Raw genomic sequence first — 19,042 nt, forward strand, 5'->3', positions numbered from 1 at the left:
TTTTTTTTTATTATATATATATTAGTTGAAGGAGCATCGTTCTGTCAGAGTGTCGATACTGATATTATTTTCATAAACTAAATAATCATTTAAAATCGAAAATATATCAATTAAAATAATTTTCCACATTATTACATAATCGTAAGACTACATAACAATTTTTATGATAATTTTTAAAATTTCTAATTTTAAATATATTTACGGCTTGCAGTTACATCCTCGTCAATATCAATTTTCTCTTATATTTCAACAACTTCATTTGACGAAGTTCGAATAAAATATTTAATATGCTTTGTACAAGCCTCATAACAATAATGGTAAACTCACTTTGTTCCGGATCGGCGATGTTGGATGTGTTGCAGCCGGTTTTTAGCCGTGTTGCTCCGATACACTTCACCAATGCTCGACTTCAGAAGTTGCGCTACGCGATAACTAGAGTCGAGAAGTTGTCGGATTCACTGATCGCCTTCCGACTGCATGGTGTTCAGTAGAGCGAAGAAGGAATACGAGCCCCGCAGGATCTACAAAAAAAAATTTTATTTGTAAATTATCCATTGATCTTTCGTACAAATACTGGCGAATCACAAGTAGCGAATGCCAAAAAGAACACGTTATAAGAAATCTAATGAGATAATTTATGTAGCGATTATCTCACTTTCCAATTGAGACCAATTATTATTACAATCAATCGTAAATTATGTCAGATAATCCTTTGGTATACAGATGAATATGTTCGAGTTTCACGAACCAGTGCTTGACTATTAAATCTTTATACTTTGACGTTTGGTCTCTAGGCACTTTGTTGTATCGGACAATCGCACGACCATTGATTTAATATTTAATATATGGTTGTTCATAACGGATGGGCGGAGAAACGTGCATCGCCTCTCTTTGCGCGAGAGATGTGCGTTTTGTTCTAGTTGCTCTTTTCAGATTCTTACGGAATACTATTCATAGCGGTCGCTTGTGAGGCGTTTCAACTTTTTCCTGTCCTGATATTCTTATAAATATTGGCATCGATTCGTCGCAGATGAGTAAAAAGAGAATCGTCTCTCAAAATAAACAAAATATTTACATCTGCACGATAACACGTCGATATAATAATTCATTAATGTCTCGGTAAATTATATAAGTTATTTCGAATCCCTAACAAGTCATATTTATTTTTTATCAATGTCTTGTTAAGTTTCGCTCGCAGTTGGAAAGTTCGCGTGATCGCGTGAGAGAAAAATCCGTTTCAATCTCTATAAATTAAATTTTATGTGCTCGCTGAGCATCTACATATGATTTTTATTTCGTTTAATTAATTAATCTCATATTTCTTCATCGTATGATATTATATACGCAATATATCGGTCTAAACATACAAAAGCTCATCATTGTATCTTTCAACATGAACTCACCGCGATGAATGTTTCCATAGATAAGACGTAGAAAACACCTGCTTTCAGATTTAACGTTCTTTTTGAAAATATCATGGATAGATTTATCAGACGTCCGGTCTTGGCGGAAAGTTCATCACTCCATCCCGAGAGCCACTGACTTTGCGTCAGCGACGCGCTCTGCAAGATCATTAATTGAATGCATTGAGAAAGTTAATTATATATATTATAACTCTAAAATTAATAATCGTGTTAATTATAGGTTGTAATTTCTCGAAGAAATCGCATATATAAAGATGCATATATATATATATATATATTAAAATATAATTTATATCGTATTAACTTTCTAACTTTTAATAATGGATGTGAACATGAGAGTAAATGTAACATTTATATATATATATATATATATATATATATATATATATATATATATATATATATACATAACATTTTTATGGTTTTAATAAAATATTCCGATTATATACTTGATATAGCATTAAGATACATCATGCAGCAAATTGATTTATATAAGTCTGTTTTATAATTCAAAGTGGCGTAGATAATTAATGAAAGAAATATAGTATATTATAATAGAAAGAAGCTATTATATTACTATACGGGGATTACTAAATAATCGCACCTGGTACATCACTTCGTTCCCTACCCAACAGATGTAGAAGAGCTGCGAGACGGCCGCCACCAGGTATATCGCAAACTTACAGGTGTTGGAGCTCTGGCCCACGACCTGGTCGAAACAAAGCGAGACTCTGATCACGATCCGATCGCGACGGCACTTTGACTTATCACGACTTACCAAAGCGGCTTGGAAGCCGGTTAGGCAAATCATCGAGGTGCTCGAGAGCATCTGAACGAACATGCCGGCGCTGAAAACCTCGTTGAAGTCGTCTATTATAGCGAGCAGACGTTGATGATTGCGGATAGATTTTCTGAACCGTTTGACGAAGCTGTCGCCGCCGCGACGAATCTCGTCCGGATCGTAATTATCTCTTTCGCGATTATTCCTTTTCCCGACCGTAGAAGATGATATCTCGTAACGAACATCTAAATCGTCCCGCTTGTCGATACCGTTGCTGCCGCAGCTCTCGAAATGCTCGCTCAAGATCCCGAGTTGCACGAGAAACAGATTGCAAAGATTGGTATGCAGACCGTCCATCCCAATGATGGCCGTCATGCCGACGGAGATAGTGCAGGCCTCGACGAAGAAACCGATCACGTGCCACGGGTATTTGGTCGTGTCGAATGGATACCGTGCCCTGACCGGAAGTCCGCCGTCCTCCACAGGCACGAGGAAGAGCAGGGCGATTACGAGAAAAAAGCCCAGCGTGCTGAATCCGTAAAAGGATACGCGACATAGCAGCAGATACTTGCCCAGAATTTTGTCCTCGCCGCCAACTTGAGTAATGTAATTAAATAAATAATTAAAAAAATAAAAAATATATATCAATTAATTGTAATCGCATGTAGTTAATAACAAATATGGTATATGAAATATTAAAATACATTGAAATAATACATTTCCGATCGAGTACAACGACCGGACGAGAAGATAAGGATACAAGAAGAAAGTACAATCTTAGTCATGATCAATATTGCTGGTGTGTATTTTCTGCGATGCGATATTAGAATTAGTGAAACGCGATATACAGCTTCAAAGAAACGTCACGTGTCACCACAGATGTGTACCAAGCGTGGTATATCAAACGTTATTATGCAAACTGTCGAGTAATTCTGCGCGAGTGAGCGCGTAGATTTTTAATCGCGTGTCAAGGAGATACGTCGCAACACAAGGACTGACAGAAGAAAAATTACTCAAGTGGTTCTGAATTAATGGACAACTCTACGAGCTGAAAGATGGCCCTTTCGCGCACTCTCCCTTTCGACGCGCGGATCTCATTAAAGCACAAAATTACGCACACTCTCCAGTCATCGTATTTACTTAACAGAGAATATACATTTATATGTGACTCGGCATTTGAAGGCCCAGTCTACTCTAGCAGAAAAAAAGATAATTTGTAAAAATTTTTTGAAGTAATTATTAAATTTTTAAATAATAATATTGTTGAATATTAGAAATTGATGTTTCTAGCGTTTTACGTATGTTTTTATCGATATTTAAATAATACATCAGTACTTTTACCGGAAAATTTGCAGAGTTGATCGCATCCGTCGATAGTTTCGCAGAGCAATCGCACGATCTGCTCACGGCGTGTTTGGAAGATCATCACTTTGAAAAACACGACGACGATCCCGGCGAAGATGCATCCATCGTCCGTAACGATCGACAAATCGTCAAAGCTCGAACAAATGTCAGCCAGCAGAGTCACCATGAAGACGAGCATAATTATCAGAATAAATTTGTTATACGCAAAGTACAAACATTTCGACAGCGCGGACGAATCGGCATCAAGAGCCCATAAGCCAATGTACCTGTGAATATAAAATATAAAATGTTAAAGAACGATCACGTGTAGAGAGACGAGTTTTCAAGTTTAATCAAAAAAATTCGTGAATTGCAATATTAATTTTGAAATGCATTTATTGTAGAGGTTAACGAGAGACAATATGTATTAATGATATATCAATATAATCTATAAAAATACACACGTATACGCGTGATGAACGATCAATCGAACACACACGTACTTGATATAATATGTAGTAGATTCTCACTTGAGATAAGTGATGTGCAGAGCAATCAAGTTTCGAAACTGTTCCAAACGGCTGCCGGTCGTCCTTTGTGACATTCCTACGCAACTTCGGCTTCGTGACTACGACAGCGATAGAGGACTCGTGCTAGGGCATGAGAGGTCACCTATGTCGCGTGGGTGCAACTCCTCGAACGGTGTATATGTTCAGCGTTGCATCGAGGGTCGTCTGAATTAATACTTTCGCCTCCTCGCGAAAAATCACCCGTGATAAACCAGGCACGCGATTTTATTGTCGTTCCTTCAAATTATAGACTCTCCCGCGCCCTCGTCGCGACACGTGCGCCGTTTCCCTCGCTTATTCCTCTCTGTCGATAATTTACTAAAGTGCCGGTAATTGCACTGTAATGCACTTACCCGCAATCTCCCCACGATTCGTTTCATTTCATACGCTAGACAGATTGTTTTACCACGATAAGAGGCAAATGTACGGAAATAATTTACCAAGTTGCGATTGACGAGCGTCTGAAACGATGTATCGTTTTCCACTTAAAGAAATAAGCAACTTTAATGCAAATTTAATGATGTGTGCTTTACTATAGGACGATTTTCACACACACGCGTTGCATCTATATATAGCAGTATGTCGTCAATCGTGTAGAATTTATATCAACGACGCTTTTTTGATTTACGGCCGGTAAAAACGGGAAATAATTGCTTCAAATATTTATGTATAATTATACAGACTTGAAAACTTTTACACTTGGTAATTGTAAAATTATAACATATATTTAAATAGAAATAAAATAATTTTTTCACGAAGAAAAAAAAATTAAATTCCGGTACCGGGAATCGAACCCGAGCCTCCTGGGTGAGAGCCAGGTATCCTAGCCACTAGACCATACCGGATTATATCAGAATACTGTTGAAAATTTCAGAAATAGTGAGCTACTTTACATCAATTATAATATATTTATATATTGTAAATATTTTTATATATCTAAAATATGATGTAGTTTTCTATAATGCTATATTATAACAATCCTGCAAAAATTCATTATAAAAGAATTAATAATAAGTAAAATCACTATCTTATCTTATATCCAATAATATAATTATTATAGATAAAGTTATAATAATTGTTGCTATAAAACATAAATATTATGTATATGTATTAAAAAAGAAAAAAAAATCGTGGAAGCGTGATAAAAAATATTAATCATAAAGGGAATCAAACTGTCAAAAGTTAATCAATACATACTTGACGATAAATTTATCGCATTTGATCACATATTTATCGATTATTGACGTAAAAATAATAATTGTAAAATATATCAATGGACAAAAAGATTTGTCAGAAGTGGGATTCGAACCCACGCCCTCAGAGAGGACCAGAACGCCCATTTCACTCGGTCTTGAACCGAGAAGGTTACAAACCTTGAGTCTGGCGCCTTAGACCGCTCGGCCATCCTGACACTTGCTTGTGCGTATTTTAATAATCCATATAACGCGCATACAAGTGATAAAATATATATCAAGTTTGTACAATAAAAGATATAAATAAATATCACATTTCCGACAGATAGTATATATTATGTAAAAAAGTAAATTATAATACTCATAAATTTTACCGAAAAATTTTTTCTTTGATAAAATACGAAACATGCAAAATTCTAAATAAATTCATAGACATTTATTTTTTTTATAATATTCATCTATAATGTTGTTAGGCGCAAAAGAATTTGTCAGAAGTGGGATTCGAACCCACGCCCTCAGAGAGGACCAGAACACTCGGAAAACTCGGTCTTTAACCGAGAAGGTGTGAACCTTGAGTCTGGCGCCTTAGACCGCTCGGCCATCCTGACAGTTGAACTCTTGCTTGTTAAAATCATCTCATTAGAATGACTGCTTGAACATATATAATATATATGTATATTGCATTCAAAAAATATAAAGATATTTTAATATTATTGTAAAGTACACAACTTGACGAGCATTAGATAACAAAAATGTATAAAATTGTAAGAAATGTAAAAAAAAAAAAAAAAAATCGTGACGACAAAAGATGTTTCCGCCCGGGATCGAACCGGGGACCTTGTGCGTGTGAAGCACACGTGATAACCACTACACTACGGAAACTTGTTGAAAATATTTCTTCTAACATGACAGATAAAGAGTATATAAGAATTTTAATAACAAAATTCCATAATATAACTTATCAAAACGCATGTTCTGTTCATATTAAAAAAATGAGATAATTAACAAAAGATAATTAGTGCAAATTAATACAAAACGCAAAAATTATAAGAAAAAAAATTCAAGTACATTATAAATTATTGCATATACCTTTCTCTTTGATTAAGTTATATAATTTATAAATAATAACTATTTATTTAACTATATACAAAACTAACGATTTCCCTACCTGTAATGAATCGAAAGAAATATAGAAATAGATTTAAAGAAATATACTGCCGTAACATCGGCAAATCAATTCCTGGAATTCGTATCATTCGTCACGAAATGCATAGTCGGTATCTTGGAAATATTTAGTATCCTTTGAATTGTGTATAAATTGCACATATATATGATACTAAATTGGACCATCGCTTCGGTGGATCCGCGGAATTTCCACAGTCTTGAGATACGTTATGGTACGAAGATTTACATTCCGATCCAGATAATAATATCGCGTTACGATTGTAATTATCTGTGAATTATAGTATTCGGATGTGCTCAGTCCATCTCATTGACGTATTTCTTATATATATGTATATGTAATATATTCTTCCTGCCGTGAAAACACATATAGAGATGATTGCAATGATAACTGTTTGGATGAATGATAAATATCATGTTTGAGCAAGAATGTATGGCATCAAGACAGTCGTGAATTATTAAGCAAATCCGACAACCTTCTTCATGTCCCTGGACGATTCGTGCGTGTGCAAAAATTGCAAACGTTAATTTTCTTTCTCATTTCGAATTTCGTTCGCCTGATGCAACGCCTGCCCTGTCCATTTTTCTCGAAACTCAATTAACGCATCTCTTCCGTGAAACATTTTTACCATAAAAACAGCCTGTTTTAGTATACATGTACTTAAAATTCTCTTGCAGATATAATATAAGAGTTATTAATGTATATGAGTAACGTAATAGCTTTATTGGAAGTAATAAATTACTGCGCGGCAAAGTGTTCATCATATTGTCAAAGTCGGATAATTATTTAATGAATTATACAGCATTTAAAATATTTAATTTAATAAACACGAAACACAATTGATTTAATAGCTTATAACAGAATGGATATATTTGAAGCTGCAAAAAAAAATGGATACGATAAAAGAATTAATCTTGCGACAGATTCAAATGAATTTACTGTTCAATGTGTATATTTACATAGTTTCTACATGGATTTATGAAAAAAAATGAGATACTTAGTAGTTGCAAAAAAATTTGTTTACTAATTGTAAGATATACAGGGTAATAAACAAACTTTTTTTTTATTTTACCACGATTTCTCAAGAATATAAATATCAAAAAGTTTCTTTTTTTTTTTGTAGATTGCATATAATTAATTTCTGTGTAACTGAATTCAAATTTTGCCAAGAAAATCTATGGTATTTGGTCATATAAACAAAAATTTTAGAAAGCCGAAAATTTCATTTTTTTTTTGCCGCCAGTTTGTTTTATGCTTTTGTTTGAGAAGTTCAATCAATAAAGAAATAATTAAAGAGAAAGCATACCGTTGATAGCATCTCGAAATTTTACATGTAGGCTGTTGAATCGTGGTAAAAAAAAAAAAAAAGATGATTACTTTGTTTATATTGAACGCAAGCGATTTATCGTACCTTTTTTTTTCTTTTGCTTGAAAGATATATTCTCTCTCTTTAAAATTCACGTATTATTATACACATTGTACGTATTGAGACCGATTTATATAATGTTAGCAGAAAAAATAAGAGCGAGCGAAAATAAGGAATACATTTCGAATCTATATTGGTATAATTTAATTGACACACCAGCTGATCGCGTGATCGTTAAATCTGAAATTTATTAGAGGATCGAAACTTTACGAACGCAGAAGTTCCAATAAAAAGAAAAAAAAAGTTACAAGCGTAAAAAGCCGTTAAACGGCTTAGTCTTATCGTAATGTAGGGATTACATAAAGATTTTTATTTATTGAACGCGGAAAGAGTTCAGGTTGCAATCGCGTTTATAAATAATACAAAAATAATACAAAAAAAGTTATAAAATCCGCTATTGTGTCCGATGATGCGCTCCAACACACAATGCAATGTCTCGTATTCTTTCGAAATCTGGATCACCCCCGTTTTCACGCGTGCCGAGCATGATAACGGTGCTGGACACTAGAATTGATCTCGGATCGATCATCGGTACCAAATACGTCGGAAAATTATGCGCGTCTTCAAGATGCGGTTGCCAATTCGTGGGCATCGTACCGTGAAATGTACTTCTCGGCCACTTAGCGGGCGCAAATTTGGAACGATTCGCACATATTGATATACGCACATGTACGTTTGGAAACACGTGTGTAATCGCGCGATCCGTCATCCTCAGTAGATATTGATGCTGCGGAAGTCCATTTACAATCTCCCCTTGCCTGATTTTACCGTCCCAATTCCGATAACACTTTGAGAATAAAACACTTTATGATATTTCTGATAAATATACTTCGAAATCTTCTCCTATGGATAGTCATAAATTTCACGACAAATTTGATGTTTCTTTATAACGAAAGTTTGATAAAAGATTATTATTTATCTCAATTTTTATCAATATTAAAGCAATATCGATAGAAACTGAAATATCATTTTTCAAAATCCTTGACTTTTAACGTCTATGAATCAGAGGACAGTTGATATATGTTCGAAATACCTTATATACATATATTTAAATCAACATCATATGAGATATATTTATTTCGATTTAGAAATCTCAATATAAATCCATTCAACTCTCATTAATTGTGTTTCATTGTATATTTAGCTAAATCAAATCTATGAAAGTCGTTTTTGGAAAAATGACACAAGTTTGTAATAAATTTGTGTTTTACAATGAATTATTAATGCAAAAAATTAATCAGCTAGAAGAAACGAAAATTTATACGCATATAACATCGATTTATTTACAAAATTACAATAAATTATATTGGAAGTAGATTGATATCTGATAATCAACTCAGAATACAGAATCATATGTACGACTAATGGCAAACAATGCTAAACAAATGCTAAACAATCGAGACTATTCTATACATTTGACGAAATGATTTTAACATCGTAAAGTATACATAATCTCTCTTATATATTATACATATGTATTTCATATAATATAATATATATATATATATATATATATATATATATCTTTTTCCTTTCTCTCTCTTTCTTTATAAAAGTCCTCTTCATTTATAAAATATAAATAAAACATATATTTTTGATAGAAGAGATTATGTATACTAGAATAATTCCTATAAGTAACATAATTAGCGTTTCAAATACATAAAAGAAAAGAAAAATTCGTCATATAGATAGATGCATTATATATAAGTGATATATAAATAATTTAATAGATAATTCAGTGCGAGAGCTAATAATACGAAGATCAGTAGAGTTCGTCTTGAATGTATCTTTCGAATACATACATGAACAATACTAATGTAATCAGGATGCATCGAGATATTATGCGTGTTGTATATTAATAGTCGCATTCAGGAAATACAATACAATCAATGGGCAGAATCCATGATGTTGTAGGAATCCCCATTCTACTGATATATCCTAGTGAGATTTATTGTTATTCAATAACTAGATTTTTAATAGCCTAATTCCAACTAAAACAATATAATTTTCTGACTGTATCCGCATTTAAAAATTATTTAGCCAAAATTAATTCTCGAATGTCGAATGCTACTATTTAATTAATGTATATAATTGAGCATCGCTATTCGCAAGACGTATAAGGATCTAAGTTTTTTTATCGCGAAACAATCATGCTGTATCTTATTATATTGTGAACGTGATAAATATTTATAGTTGCTAAAAATAATAACGCGATATTACGAGCAGCAAAAATACGCTTGCGAGCGAGATTCCTGGATATTGTTTTCCTAAATATTAATAACGAGCTTGGAATTACGATTACATATACTCTGTAATAAATAATACAACGTAGGTAAAATCGCATGCAATTAAATGTACATAGTAAATCCGACTTTGTAAATATGAATTTTATCTTTTAACGAGTGTAATAATTGTTAAACTAATTAATTGCCTATAAACAAATATCTAATATTAATACCTACCTAATATTAACACAAACGTACCAATATTGACGTATTAGTACATCTCGCAAGGTGTTAAGATTAATATGTTGTTAGGACATAGCGATACATATCCTACAAAAATACAGAATAAGTATATATTGTATATACATATAATCACTCTTCACGCCTAAAACTTATCACACATTATATATAATCTATATAAATTATGAGATTATTATTTTTTTCTCTATATTAAAAAGCGAAACTTAATTCTATATACAGTCTGTCGGATTTTAATACTTATGAAGAGAGAGATACTATGTAGAAATGTAGAATTTATAAAAAGAGTGTATATTTAATAAAAGATTTAAACAAATCGCTCTCTATCAATACGCAACAAAAAAGAAATTAACGTTTCTTAACAAACTCACTTTTTTCTTTTATCGCAGTCGGTCGTTTTTTGAATTATCAGCTTATTCCGCTGTCTCGTTACCTTAGTTGTCGAACGAGTATTGGGCGCGATTTGTTTTAATCCCTGCTGTAAAGCTCTACAGGGACTAGCTGCACGCGGGGGTGTTGTACCTTTGAGTAGAGCCTCGACGTCCGCCAATCGCTTCTTTAGAGCCCTGTTCTCTTTCTTGCACCTCGCGAGTTCGGAATCCTTATCCAATCTCTCGTGACCGGAGCTGCTCGTCTCCTCCGCAAAGTGCCTGAACACATGATGCAACTTGTCCTCGTACTGTTTTTGCATCAAGACCATTCGTCTCTCGGCTTCCATCAGCCGCCAATCCTGATTCACGATATGTGTCTCCAGCTCCGTTATCTGAACTTCTAGATTTTTCGAACTTTCCTTCAAATCAATTACCTTGCGAAAGTACTTCATAAATAACGTTATTATTTCACCGTGAGAGAGTTTTTTCAAGCGTTCCATTAGCATCCTTTCGCCCTTCTCACGTTGAGATTGATTCTCATCGAAATCTTTTCGTCCGCAAATCATTTCGTTTTTATGCTCAATCATTGCATCGATAGCCTCGATGGTTTCGCCGCATTCCAGCAATTTACGTTCCTCGACCGTAGTCAGGGTTCTCTCCTTTTGGAATTTTTCATCCAAATCACATTTCTCGTCTACCAAACAGTCCCGGGTGTGCCTCAAATTTCTAATCTCGTGCCGTAGCGCTTCCTTCTCATCTGTGTCCGCGGTTCTCTCCAAATCCATAGATTTTTCTTTCAAAACGTGGTCCAGATGAGATATTCTCGCGCTTACATCTAATAAATTCTTCTTCTTATCCGAGCAATCAGTCTTCGATTTCGTATTATGTTTCTCATCTTCACTCTCCGATTGCATTTCCTTCAACTTGGAAGCAGTTAAGTTATATTTTTCCTCAAGCTCGCGAATCTTCTGTTGATCCTTTGCAAGTTCTTCTTCCAATTGCTTTTTACGTTCTTCTTCCCGTTTTAGTTGCCGCTTCAATTTATCCATCTGCTTCTTGGAAGTATTTAGTGACGCTTCAAGCTCCAAAACTTTTTTCGCTGAATCGCCCGCGATTTGCTTTATCTTGTCTATATCCATTAATCGTTTCTCGTAGTGTATCGCCATGTTTTTCATTAGTTCAATTTCTTTCTTGTGTACCGATTTCTCCTCAGATTCTCTGTACATAGATGCATTTTCTGCCTGCACTAATTGTGTTCTCTTATTATAATATTCTTCTTCCAATTTACTTCGTTTACGTTGGAATTTTTGCTTCGCATTAGTGCGTGTATCAGAATTCTTAATCATATCCGCTATAAAACGTTGCTTAATTTTAATTGTCGTTTGCAGTTCTTCAATACGTTTATGCGCTCCATCCAAATTTGATTGAATTCTCTTTACTTGTGTTTGCTTCGCTTCATTATTTAATGTTAGGGCTTTCAATTCCTTAATGGGTTCAGGTATCTCTGTGGTCTTGAGAGCATCAAGTAACAAATCTGGTGAATTGTCATTTTGTATTGCAAGAAAATTCTCATTAATGGCATTATCATTAATGTTAATTTCCGATTCACGATCATCTAACACACATGGTTTAGTATATTCTGACATATGGTTTCCAAAAATCTGATTGGAACAAGATTTTAAACTGTCATTGAAGACTAATACCTCATTACACATATCAGAACCAGGAAGCATAGAATTTCTCCTAGAATTTGGATTCCTTAACGGTATAGGATGAGCTACTGGTACATAATTATTATTTACGGATCTTGTCACTGGAGGAGATATAAGCCCGATATTTGTTTCTCTGAAATCGTCCTTTTTAGAACCGACAATTATATCTGTTTCTACTTTAAACTTGTTCATAAATTCATCCAGCTTCTCTAGAAAATCTGGACTTTCTGAGCTCGCATCACTTTGATCCTCTTCGTCGTCTTCATCTTCGTCCTCATCGGCTTCGGATAGTTCGCTCTCCGAACTGGAGGTACAATTGGAATTAAGCTTAAGTTTTACTTGATTTGCAGATTCATCCGTTTTTTCGTCAGTTTCTGTTACTTCCTCAATACGTTCCAATGATCTCCTTGTATTCTCTGCATATCCTTGCAAACTAGTGGTCTCATCGCTAGCTATACATTCCTCGTACTCTTGTTTCATGCACAACCATTGCTCAATTTGATCTTGTTCAGTGTGTGGCAAAATATTATTCGTCATGAGTTTTGTAAATAAGCCTTCCGCATTAGAGACCAACTTAGACCATTGAGCAGCTGCAAATTCTAATCTAAATAGATCTGCGCTAGAACTACGTTCTCCAGAAGTAGCAGGCGTCATTGTGTCGTGCGTCTCGTCACCAGCCTGTTCGTTTTCCTCTTCGGTTAATTGATGACGTTCGTGATCACGATAGGATGGCATCGTCTCAATAGATGCCACGTAACATAGAGGATTATTCAATAGTGCTTGATATTGACCATTAAAAATCCATGGCCCGCAATGCATCATTTTATCCGCCTCATATAATCTCATGTAACAGAGGATTTGTCTGCTCAAACAAGGAAAGTTCAACCTACAAGATTTTCATTTATCTCATTGTTATGCTTAAGCAAAATTATTGTGACAATAGAAACTATTGCGTTTCAAATTAATATCCCAAGTGTAATATCATATTGTATAAAAACAAGATTGCCACAAAATTGTAATAAAATTGTTTGGATAATAAATTAATATTTAGGATACTTACTGAGAAAATTTCTAATTTATCTCCTATGTCTCAGAATCATGTTCCAAAATTTCTTATTGTACAGAAAGGTTGCACAAGGAATATCAAGCGATAATTTTTATATTTCACGTTTTCACAAATAGAAACCACGCAGGGTTTAATCTTGACGAAATCTGTTCGTTAAAAACTTTCAAGCAAGCAAAAGATTCGATGCCAACAATATCGAGCAATGTCCACAGAATAGAATTTTAAGAATGAAATTACATATGTGTGTAAATATATATACTATACACAATACAACATCATAAAATGAATCATTCCCATAAAAATGACAATTAAATATTTATTTGTGAAACATTGGAATGACAATAAATAACGAAATTAAAAGGCGCTCCACTATTTATATTACACGATACATCAACGAGGTCAGGTTAGACACCGAGGTACTATTAAAGATGACCAACCTAATGAAAGTGTCCAGTAGTGTGATTGAAAAAAAGAACTCGCTGCTGGTATGTAGAATTTTTGCATTATCGGTAATAAACTTGTAATTTCATAAAGTTAAAACACTCAAACACTTGTGTTCGTTATCAGAGAGAAGCCTGAGAGAGGCCACGCCGACGTTTTTCGAAAGACGCCTTTTCTAACTCGTACAGTAGCGTCAACTAGATCCATTTTAAAGCCGGCGAAACTGCATGGCCAGATTTATTTTTCGGTGTCACGGTAAAACGGCCGTTGAAACGGCATGTCCGTACTAAATATACGTAATTGTGGATCAAAAATGAAGAAACGTTATGGATTTATTAATATTTTATTAACTACGCGTGATGTTTTGTCAGTCCATGTATAAACTACAGCGATAATAAATTATAATTTTGAAGTATTTTTATGTATATTATGGAAAATTAAATAAATTTTCTTAAATAAATTTTCTTGATAATTCGTAGCCAAAATTATTTTGAGTATTACGACGTATACGTATATATATACACGCAAAATATTAAATACAAATATTTTAAATTATAGATCAATTCAATTGGGATATCAATTCAAAAATTTTATGTAATAAAAACTAAAACATTTATGTAATTAATATATTTAGAAAGTAATATTTTTTGAAAATAATTTTAATTAATTAATGAGATTTTTAATTAAAATAACATCAAAAATATAATATAAAATTTGTATAATTTTTACTTAGATAAGAAAAAAACTATTATTTTATCTAATTTTCAAATTTATATCTAATTGAAATTTATCCGAATAATATCGCATTTTTTTTTATGTTATTTCATTTGCAAATTTCTTATTAATCAAGTAAAATTACATAAAAAAAAAAAAAATTGGCGTGACCCCTTTTCAGAGGCTTATTCTCTCTGTCGTTACTATTATAGGGATCACTCCTTATTCATATGTCGCCCCTCTCACGGCAGAAGGAGCAGTAGCGCGATTCAATAATTTGCTATCGGCTTGCTATCGAATTTTCGGTATCGTTGACTAGCGACAGCCAATGGCAAGGATAATCCTGGTAAAAAGCGTAACTCTCATAGGCTATCACTCGTTAACGACAACGATAATTATCGCTAAGGCGTTAGAGAATCCCGCTACAGGAGTCCGTTCTTGATCTGTTCTATGTCTATGGATATAGTTTATGCGTTTCTATGTACATTGTCTTCGTTGCTAAGGAAAATTTGACGGATACTGTGTCAAACATATATAACTTTGACAGTTTATTTCGAATGTTATTTTCCGTAATGAAGTATGAAACTTCTTTTATAACAATGTAAATAAATTACTCTGAAATCTTATCTTCTTATTTTTCTTATTCTTATTAACTTTCGCTTATAAATCATTACATTTACATTTTATTACGAAATATTTATAAAATTAATTACAATTATTTAAAAAAAAAAAAAAAATTTACCATTTATTATAAGTTAGATACTATGATTGCAGAGCTCGATGTGTCAAACTCTGTGAAAAATTGTCACTGACTCATTAAAGACACCGATATAAACTAGCAATGTTTGTATATTTGAGTAAGAAAATCTCCATACCAAACAACTTTCGATTAAATTGCATAGCATGGAATCAAAAAGATGGATACATTGCTGTGGGAGGAGAAGATGGTCTCTTGAAGGTATTACGAGTAGATTCCAATGTTAATGGATCACACAGTGGGGGGAAATCTCGAGGCTTAGCTGCAGCGAGTAATTTGAGCATGAATCAGCCTCTAGAAGGCCATAATGGTCATGTTCAAGTGGTCACATGGAACGAAGAGCATCAGAAGCTGACCTCTAGTGATCAAAATGGAGTTATAATTGTTTGGATGTTGTATAAAGGGTCGTGGTATGAAGAAATGATAAACAATCGCAACAAATCTGTAGTAACAGGAATGGCATGGAGCTGCGATGGTCAAAAGATATGTATAGTCTATGAAGATGGAGCGGTGATTGTTGGTTCTGTTGATGGTAACAGAATCTGGGGTAAAGAACTGAAGAATGTATCTCTGTCTGCTGTACAATGGTCTCCGGATGGAAAATTGCTTCTATTTGGTTTAAAAAACGGGGAACTTCATCTCTACAATAATCAAGGTGTATTCCTAACAAAATTAAGTGTACCCTCATTAAATACTTCTCAGTTTCAGATCATAGTGGCATTACAATGGTACGATGGAAAAAATGGTTACGTTGCCATAGACTGCCCTACTCTTGCTATTTGCTATCGCAATGGTATGATACAATTAATGCGAGATACAAATGACGATAATCCGATTATGATGGAAACTGGAGTGACTGCTTCATGGTGCAGTTGGAACACTTGCGGATCCCTTTTGGCAGTAACAGGCATGATGCCATTACTCAGTAACGGAGAGACAAAGGACATGAATGTTATACAGTTTTATACACTGTTTGGCGAGCATGTGAGGACTTTGAAGATACCAGGCAAAGAAGTGACGTGTTGCACATGGGAGAAAGCTTCTCTTAGAGTCGCCTTATCTGTCGATTCGCACATATATTTCGCAAATATTCGTCTAGATTACAAATGGACTTATTTTAGTGACACAGTTGTCTTTACAAACGAGAAGATCAGCAAGGATGGCATCTGCGTGACTTTCTGGAATACGAGTAACAACACATGTTGCACCAAGTATGTGCGAACCTTGATATCAATAGCCTCGCACGGGGAACACTGCGTACTCTCTGTAAGAAACGATCCTACTCAAGCCACCGAACAATTCGCTCTGCTCGTTTGTAACACTATCGCTACACCGATAGACTCTAAATTCATGGATTTAGAGCCGTTACATCTCACTATGACCGCCAACATGGTCATGGCTGCGTCCAAAAATAATTTCCTGGTATGGCATTTTCGCACGCCTCGTAATTCAACGTTACATCCCAGTAGGATACGCAAATACAAGATTTATCATGTAGACGAAACGCCGACGGGCGTAACAGAAGTTATTCAGGATTTAGACAAGGATAGTACATTCGAGACTCCTATCATCACGAAGGCTAGCATGGACCCAATCTGTTGTATTCACGCCACTGAGAAAGTTCTTCTAGTTGGCAGAGAATCGGGGATGATCCAACGATATTCCCTGCCGCAAATTACGCTCATGAACAGGTATAACACAGCGCGTAAATTGCACAGAATCGCCATTAATTGCAACTCCACGCGTGTCTCCATCATGGATGCCAACGGTATTCTCACCATGTTGGATCTGGATCCGCAAAAAATGCCCAATTCGCGAGACGGAGATACGAACGAAGATATAGCCAAATTTGAGAGAAAAGATGTATGGGACATGCATTGGGCGCACGACAATCCTACACTCTTGGCGATTATGGAGAAGACCAGAATGTATGTTCTGAGAGGGCTGGACCCCGAAGAACCTATAGCCTGCTCCGGATATATTTGTGCATTCCAAGATTTGGAGATACGTTGCGTTTTATTAGACGATCTCATGCTGAAACCCGAGGAGACGCAAAAAGAATTGATCGTCGATTTAGAAGTAAAATCCCTTAGAGACACGAGAGAATTGCTGGCCAAGGTGGGTCTGAAGGAGGCCAACAATTTCATTCAAGACAATCCGCATCCACGTCTGTGGCGTTTACTAGCGGAATCTGCGTTGACGAAACTTGATTTAGAAACGGCAGAAAATGCCATGGTACGATGCACAGATTATCTAGGCATACAGTTTATCAAACGTCTACAAAATGTGCATAACGACCAGCTGAAGAAGGCCGAAGTAGCAGCTTTTCTTGGTAATTATGACGAGGCCGAGAAGCTGTATTTGGACATAGACAGAAGAGACTTGGCAATCGCGTTGCGCCAAAAACTAGGTGACTATTTCCGAGTTGTGCAGCTGATGAAGATGGGCATCGGAGGTTCAGACAAGCAGATGGAGCACGCATATAACAAGATCGCAGACCACTTTGCCGAAAGACAAAATTGGGAGAGCGCGAAGGAATACTATGAAAAGGGCAGAAACCTGGAGAAGCTCATTCAATGCTATTACAAATTGGAGGATTTCCATCAACTAGCAGCAACAGTAGACCAGTTACCGGACAAGAGTCCTATCCTGAAAACAGTAGCAAGAATGCTGGCTTCAGTGGGGATGAGTTCGCAAGCAGTGGCAGCCTATATCAAATATGGCGACGTAAAACTTGCCGTGGATACATGTGTGCGTCTGAATCACTGGGATCAAGCCGTTGATCTGGCGAAGTACTCTGCGTTGATACCACTGCTTGAATTGCTAAACAAATACGCCAATCATTTATTATCGAATGGTAAACGTCTGCAAGCGATCGAGCTATACAAAAAAGCCAACTACAATTTGGAAGCGGCTAAATTATTGTTTCGTCTTGCCGAGGCGCAAGCCAAGTCAAGTCGCATCCTTTGCGCATCAAAAAGATATACGTTCTCGCAGCATTGCTGATCGAGGATCATATCAATAGCGTTCCGGCGATAAAAGGTGGTCGCAGCAACATCGTTATGGGTCTTACTGAAAGCAACGAGGATACTAAAGTCATAGAAAACGCCTGGCGAGGTGCCGAAGCGTATCACTTTCTTTTGTTGGCGCACAGACAGTTATACGATGGCAGTTTCGACGCTGCGATGAAGACGGCTCTACGATTGAGAGATTATGAGGATATTCTAGAAGTAGAAGACATTTATTGTCTATTGGCACTATCAAGCGCCGTTAACCATGCGTTTGCTACCTGCTCGAAGGCCTTTATCAAATTGGAAGGATTTGAGACGATCTCGGAAGCGAAAAAAGAAGAGTACGAAGAACTGGCGGTGAACATCTTCATGAAGCACACTCCAAAAGACTCCCGCAATAACAAAGCAGAATGCGTCAACTGAGTACTCTGCGTTGATACCACTGCTTTGCCATCGTATGTCCTAATTGTTCGACCAGGTTCCCGGCTTGCATTGTCTCGGGCAAACCGCTGATGAACCTCAGCATCGCGTGGATCTGCACAGTACTCTGCGTTGATACCACTGCTT

At 35.4% G+C, this 19,042-nt stretch overlaps 4 protein-coding genes and 4 non-coding genes across 10 annotated transcripts in view; 1 reads left to right on the forward strand and 7 right to left on the reverse strand.

Moving 5' to 3' along the window:
- Sha (shavenoid) overlaps nt 1-338 on the reverse strand; it is an 82,983-nt gene extending 82,645 nt beyond the window's left edge. Inside the window, exon 1 of the mRNA XM_070304293.1 lies at nt 328-338. The gene's annotated coding sequence lies outside the window, so the exon portion shown is untranslated. The remainder of the gene's footprint in view (nt 1-327) is intronic.
- On the reverse strand, nt 217-4,341 carry LOC138937744 (odorant receptor Or1-like). Of its 2 annotated transcripts, XM_070304310.1 has the most exons (6): nt 4,080-4,341; nt 3,547-3,836; nt 2,203-2,801; nt 2,029-2,133; nt 1,404-1,562; nt 217-521 (listed from the first exon to the last, which is right to left on the reverse strand). In XM_070304310.1, exons 1-6 carry the CDS (start codon nt 4,151-4,153, stop codon nt 456-458), a joined length of 1,293 nt encoding a protein of 430 aa, XP_070160411.1. In that variant the 5' UTR covers nt 4,154-4,341; the 3' UTR covers nt 217-455. The 2 variants fall into 2 exon arrangements, with proteins under 2 accessions (XP_070160411.1, XP_070160402.1); XM_070304301.1 differs by having other exon boundaries at nt 2,029-2,801.
- A 550-nt stretch (nt 4,342-4,891) lies between these two features.
- Trnae-cuc (transfer RNA glutamic acid (anticodon CUC)) lies at nt 4,892-4,963 on the reverse strand. The gene has a single exon. It is a non-coding gene; the product is annotated as a tRNA-Glu (tRNA).
- Nucleotides 4,964-5,406: 443 nt separating this feature from the next.
- Nucleotides 5,407-5,529, reverse strand: Trnal-caa (transfer RNA leucine (anticodon CAA)). The gene is made up of 2 exons: nt 5,492-5,529; nt 5,407-5,451 (listed from the first exon to the last, which is right to left on the reverse strand). It is a non-coding gene; the product is annotated as a tRNA-Leu (tRNA).
- Nucleotides 5,530-5,797: 268 nt separating this feature from the next.
- Trnal-caa (transfer RNA leucine (anticodon CAA)) lies at nt 5,798-5,919 on the reverse strand. Its single transcript has 2 exons — nt 5,882-5,919; nt 5,798-5,842 (listed from the first exon to the last, which is right to left on the reverse strand). It is a non-coding gene; the product is annotated as a tRNA-Leu (tRNA).
- Nucleotides 5,920-6,120: 201 nt separating this feature from the next.
- On the reverse strand, nt 6,121-6,193 carry Trnav-cac (transfer RNA valine (anticodon CAC)). The gene has a single exon. It is a non-coding gene; the product is annotated as a tRNA-Val (tRNA).
- Nucleotides 6,194-9,465: 3,272 nt separating this feature from the next.
- On the reverse strand, nt 9,466-13,984 carry Cos (kinesin-like protein costa). 2 transcript variants are annotated; one of them, XM_070297538.1, is made up of 2 exons: nt 13,547-13,984; nt 9,466-13,348 (listed from the first exon to the last, which is right to left on the reverse strand). In XM_070297538.1, exon 2 carries the CDS (start codon nt 13,330-13,332, stop codon nt 10,771-10,773), a length of 2,562 nt encoding a protein of 853 aa, XP_070153639.1. In that variant the 5' UTR covers nt 13,333-13,348; nt 13,547-13,984; the 3' UTR covers nt 9,466-10,770. The 2 variants fall into 2 exon arrangements, with proteins under 2 accessions (XP_070153639.1, XP_070153557.1); XM_070297456.1 differs by having other exon boundaries at nt 9,466-13,372.
- Nucleotides 13,985-15,226: 1,242 nt separating this feature from the next.
- The window catches only part of Oseg4 (intraflagellar transport protein Oseg4), an 11,169-nt gene continuing 7,353 nt past the window's right edge, over nt 15,227-19,042 (forward strand). Inside the window, 5 exon segments of the mRNA XM_070306313.1 lie at nt 15,227-15,308; nt 15,482-16,121; nt 16,167-18,410; nt 18,413-18,931; nt 18,934-19,017. Coding sequence (XP_070162414.1) covers nt 15,549-16,121; nt 16,167-18,410; nt 18,413-18,931; nt 18,934-19,017 — 3,420 coding nt within the window. The 5' untranslated portion in view covers nt 15,227-15,308; nt 15,482-15,548.

This window comes from Polyergus mexicanus, unplaced genomic scaffold (genome assembly GCF_030449975.1).
Source record: "Polyergus mexicanus isolate NDT 795.1 unplaced genomic scaffold, iyPolMexi1.0 SCAF_1, whole genome shotgun sequence".
NCBI classification, from domain to species: Eukaryota; Metazoa; Arthropoda; class Insecta; order Hymenoptera; family Formicidae; genus Polyergus; species Polyergus mexicanus.